At 42.1% G+C, this 5712-nt stretch overlaps 1 protein-coding gene across 1 annotated transcript in view; it reads left to right on the top strand.

Annotated features, from left to right (window-relative positions):
* Positions 1–4868, top strand: part of LOC310776244 (uncharacterized protein) — a 14881-nt gene extending 10013 nt beyond the window's left edge. The window contains exons 11-17 of the mRNA XM_083636450.1: positions 1–33; positions 798–1085; positions 1278–1437; positions 2600–2760; positions 2879–2957; positions 4148–4175; positions 4359–4868. The exon at positions 1–33 is cut by the window's left edge and continues 285 nt beyond it. Coding sequence (XP_083492576.1) covers positions 1–33; positions 798–1085; positions 1278–1437; positions 2600–2760; positions 2879–2957; positions 4148–4175; positions 4359–4511 — 902 coding nt within the window. The 3' untranslated portion in view covers positions 4512–4868. The remainder of the gene's footprint in view (positions 34–797; positions 1086–1277; positions 1438–2599; positions 2761–2878; positions 2958–4147; positions 4176–4358) is intronic.
* Positions 4869–5712: the final 844 nt, after the last annotated feature.

Genomic DNA, 5712 nt, shown 5'->3' with positions numbered 1-5712 from the left:
CGGAGAAAAGAGAGATATTCATACCAGAGTGCAGTACGTTACTTTCAGGCTATCCAGTAGAGCTTTGCACTTCCTTGAAATATTTGTGGCAACACTTTCAAGCTCATGATGTCTTTAATGCATTATGAGCACATTCATAAGACATTATAAGGCTTTATAGAACTCTTTATAAATGTTTATAATCATCCATGGCAACTTATAAGGTATTATAAGTGGTGGACATATTATAATCATCATACGCTATAGCACAACTTTGTGAGCTTTACGTAAAGTGACAGCACTATAAGGTTATTAGCAATTGTACGATACTATAACACAGCTATGATGACTTATGAGCAGTATTTGCCGGCTGTAAGTAAAGTGTAAAACAAAAAAGATAATTCTTTCAAACACTGTTGTCACTTTGACATGGAGGTATAAAGCATGAATGCTGAACATAATACATTATGTCCATCACTTATAATAAACCTTAGAAGTTCAAAGTTTCCATGCATGATTATAAACATTTATAAAGAGTTTCATAAAGCCTTATAAATGCATTATAATGTCCTGTGAATGGGCTCATTATAGAGATGACCTTCATAGAAAGTGTTACCATATTTGTGTTTCTCCATCGGGCATTGAGTTTGTAACTGTCTGTCCCTCTGCCCTTTCATCCTCCCATGTTGTCTTACACACGCACACGCGCACACACACACACACACACACACACACACACACACACACACACACACACACACACACACACACACACACACACACTCATCCCCTTCCTCTCCCCCCTTGCCTTCCTTCAGAAACCCCGGTGCTGAGTGTGTCTGTAGTGAGACAGCAGGACTCCTCTCTCTGGATGGCAGTGTGTGACTACAGAGGGGAGGGTGTGGGGGCGAGCCTCGCCTGGATCCTTCCTGACAATACCACAGCTGGCCACACGGCCCTGCACTCACAGTATGAAGGCCGCATAGTGCAAACCAAGCTCACTTATAATTTTCCACTCGCCCTTCATGAGGGGCAGGACCTGGTCTGTGTGAGTCACTATCAACGTGGAAGAACAGAGAAGAGGACCGTACACATCCCCAGATACTGTGAGTGTGAGAGAAAATCAAAACATTATTAGACACCATCAAAAGCAGCCATAATAAGACAACTTGAACTCATTTAGAAATCTTATGTTTAGTTGTCAGGTAGCCAGGTTTAGTCCGCTTTGTTCATTTTGGAGGTTTTAGCACTGAAGTTAAATCTTTCACTCAACTGACCCGTGCAGCTTTTCTCCACAGCTATCTCCTCTGTGACCGTGCTCAACCACACGACTCCTCTGCAAAGTCGCTATGGAGGCAAAGTCATACACAGACTGGCTCTCCAAGAGAAGCTTCACAACCAGAGGATGTTGCTGCATGTCAGCGGCAATGTGCCAACATACTGCCTGGCCTGTCAAAGGTGCTGTAGCCTCTCCGATCTACCACTTTCATCCTAAAGCAACATCCCAGTTTGCCTTAAGGGATGGTAAACTAAAAGAGCTAGGAGGACTTAGCAGTGTGATAAAGTGTTGTAATTTAACTTTCTGGTGGAGCCACTATCCCTCAACCTGCCTCGGCCCCAAAGAGCGTGCCTGAACTTGTTCCATATTAAGCTTAGCTGAGGGTTAGGTAGGTGGGAGAGAGTGATGTCAATAGTGATAAGAGCAAGAGAGTGAGTTTTTTCTAGTTGAGAAAAAGTAAGAGTTGCACTCTTTACTCAACGCGACCTGTCTGTGGCTACATTGCATTCTGGTCTATTAAGATTCCTATCGGCGGAGAAATTAGTTGGCCTTCTCTGCCTTCTACAACTACGATTACCAACAGCTGTTTTTGTATGGTGGATTTGTCCTTACTAAATGCCAATACACAATGTGCTAATTTGTGAGAGCAATGTTTCCTGACCAGATGGTCTATATATCGGTTTTATCTTTTATCTAAGCTTTTAACACGGAATAAGTGGAGTACCACAGCGTTGCGTGAGTTGCTGTGAGGGAGATGCAGTGTGCACTGGTACCAAAGAAGCCTTTTCAGAGAAGATAACCTCTGCATAAAGGACTTTCAAGATACTTCTATATTTTAGGGCAGGGGTTCCCAAACTTTTTAGACCAAGTATCATGTACCAAACCACATTTCCGAGGTACCACTTCAACTGCGAATACCAGCATTTTTCGCCCAATAAAATAAGATTTTCATGATTTAACCATGCAATAGTATCAGAAAGGCTCAATAACAACATAAGGTCACTGGTTCAACACACACATGCACGCACGCATGTACGTACCTGCCAATATGTATGCTGTGAAAAAGAGGACCCCTTTGAAGAAAAAAAAATCCCTGACCAAAATTTTGTGTAATTTAGCTACCTTCCTGACAAGCTAGCTGTGGCCTGCAGACCAGTTTGGGAACCAATGTTTTATGGCAGTCATTGATAAATGCATACAGATTGTCTGGAGTTGTGCAATAAGCCTAGTTAAAAGATTGGCCATTGAATTCCTGAAGAAATAGCCTATACAGCAGGTTGTGCCGATGAGATGGGTGTGATTAGCTATAACAAAGTCCTTATAAAGACACTTGTGTTTCAGGAGTGATGGGTCATCTGTGCACATGGAAGGGGCTGCAGTTGTCTTCCCGTCAGAGGTCACAGAGCAGGACAGAGGCCTGTACACCTGCCAGGCCTCCTTCTACCACCACAAGGCCACAGTCCACATTCAGGTGGAGGTGGTTTGTGAGGATGAACAGATTTGTAAGTGCTATGCCATTCTTCACACGTATCGAACGTACCAAGGTTATGAGCCTCTACTTGGTTTTCGCAGACATTTCTTAACCTTTGTTGATCTGTGTGCTGTGTGTGTGTGTTGCAGTGACACTGGCCATGGTCGGCCTCTCTTCAGCCTCGGCCATCACTCTCATCTTGGGCGTCACTCTCTGGGTGTGCTGTTGGTGAGTTAAAGGGCCTCGCTAACACCTCGGCAGGTGACCCATCGATGCGTAAATTAAAAAGACAGTTGTACGAAACGACACAAACAGGATGTGTGGATCGCTACCCCATCTCACCAAAACCCAAAGTATCGTCACACTATTCACAAACAGGAAGCAGTGTGGCAGGAAGACAGGTGCATCTGCCACCACAGCTCTTGCAGGCAGGTACATAGTGTCTGTTCCCTCTGTCTGTGTGGTAAGAACAGATTTATTTTCCAATTTCCTGTAGTCTGACTTTTAGTAGCGATGGTAGTTGTGATTTCAGTCTACTCTTGATCTAGTTGATCTACTCTTACCAATGCAATAAGATAAAAACAAAACTCCACATCTGTTGAAGATATATATATCTATCATGAAAGTTGAGTTACTATTCGCGAATAAATGAAACAAAAATCCACATTCACCTTTTACCCTTGTTGTTGTTGGAAGTAATCGCAAACATCAACTGTCTTTTACGACTGATATGGGATACCTGCCGCGATACGGGACCTTTTTATGGTTTCTACTTCTGGAAGTTTCCACATTTCCACATTCCATGCGAGGTCTCTGAAGTATGTATGTCAAGACCAGGTCAGGCCTCAGTGTGCAGAGATGGTGAATACATATACAGGCACACTGCAGCACAACCGCTCCTGGTTCAGAGGCTATTTCAATAGGCTCGTTTCTCCGGTCAGAACATTTGGTCAAGGTGCCATTGGGGGAGCGAGCCTCTGTCCCATTATCCCTTGTTCCAGTGGGAGGGGCGGGGCCTGTCAGGCTAATTTGGGGAAGGTCAGTCACACGGCACACACTGAGAAAACATGGCGCCCCAGGAGAAAAGCTATTCTAGGATTTGCATCGCCAACGCTAGGAAGACTTTTTGACAGGAGCAGGTCTTCATTGGCATGGTTGATGTCACTGGGGTCATGATGTATGAGGTGAGCCACCGCTTCTGACATCAGAGAGATCAGTGATGATGAGCGGGGGTCACCAGTCTTCTCTATAATGCACTCACATTTGCAATGTAGCCAGCCTACTTGAGTTGACTCAGTCTGTTGGATTAAGTCACAGTGCCACCTAGGGGTGCTGCTCAGTGCTCAATCACAAACCATACAATAATTCACAATGGGGTTATTCATGAGGAATAAAATACTTTTTGTTTTGCTTTTCAGCAAAAGGAACGATGTGGGTCAATCTAAGGTAAGACTGAGTCATGCAAATGTATAAATGTCCTCCAGGAAGATGTTCATCATAACCTTGCCCTTTCTCTTGTCTTGCTCAGCATATTATTACACACTTCAGCAAGCAAAACATTAACAGCTTGCGGGCATGTTCCTTCTCTTCCACCCCCCCTTTCCTCTTGTGGCTGCACGTACAATTCAGCGTAAGGAGTCCCTCTCATCCCCCCTGACCAGTCTGATGCCGGACCCCTGCTCTCCTGAGCTGAAGAAAGCAGCAGTGCCAGGGGGAGAGAGTCAGGAATATGCCCAGCTGGTCAGCTACTCCATAGTCATTGATGAGAAGACTACGGTTTGAAAAACACAGCAGTGCTTTGGATCCCACACACAGCTTAACAATGCTCAGAGAGCAGAATTGAAGGCTTGGTTGGTGGCACTTAGAAAACAGCTTTGTACATCATTTATTTCTTTATGCGACTTGCACAGCTGGTGCAGTAAAAGCCAGAATCTGCAGATGAAGGATTTTCTGTTTATCTAGTGAGGCATTTAATCTTCTGTTTCCTTAGATATTTTTTATAGAATTGCATTAATGATTTTAAATACCGTACACAACTTTTGCACTTTTTCCTTTTACTTGAATTTTACGTGCATTTTATTTTCTGGTAACATTTTGTTTTGTGATGATGTTTTTCTATGACAATAAAAATATATGAATATAAAAATGTATTTCCTCAGTATGATCTACATATAAATTGCACACCTGACCTAAGCACACTTTTACTAGGCGAATAGAGTAAACCACATTGCATCAGTCAGTCATGATGTGACTTTCACAGCAACTATCCCTTTTTGTTGTCTACTTTTTAGTGATCAGTTGGATCCTGAAATCCTGTTAAACTCTCTATAAGTATGATCAAGATGCAGACAGACTCAACTGCAGGCAGCTCTCATCATTCTAAAATTGCAGACAGAATAAGGTTGCAGTGTTATTACACCCTCTTGTGGCAAATGATGAAACACACAAGTGAGAGAAAATGGTTTGTCATCAGAGAAAAAAGTTGGTTGGTGTATGTGCGTATATGTATATATACATATATATACATATATGTAAGATCAGTGGCCAATATTATTTCTAGCTTAAGTGTACTATACTCAGTTTCCATGTTTTATTAATGTAAACTGTAATTGTAAATGTTCAATGGCAGCCAAACACAAAAGGAAAGGAGTAAGAGGTGGAGTGTTTCTAATGGTGGGTAACAAAGTTGAGATGATATAAAGCATATAAATGAGAATAAAGTGCTGTGAAATCATATATATATATTCATTCTATGGCTTATACAGACAGCAGAAAGACACATTTTATAAAATATATTTTGCATCAATGACCAAATATATATTTTTTAATAATCTTATTTTTTTTTATATATCTCTATTAAAAAAAACATTTTATAACAAGGTTCTAGATCATTGTGGTCTGCATAGCATGTGCCACTGCCATCTTGAGCCGTGTGTGTGCAGGTTTTCATTCCAACTAAACACTACATCTCAGTTATTGTGTT

This window comes from Poromitra crassiceps (genome assembly GCF_964638095.1).
Source record: "Poromitra crassiceps genome assembly, chromosome: 5".
NCBI classification, from domain to species: domain Eukaryota; kingdom Metazoa; phylum Chordata; class Actinopteri; order Beryciformes; family Melamphaidae; genus Poromitra; species Poromitra crassiceps.
The sequence above is the reverse complement of the archived record's forward strand: the minus strand, read 5'-3'. Positions and strand labels throughout refer to the sequence as shown.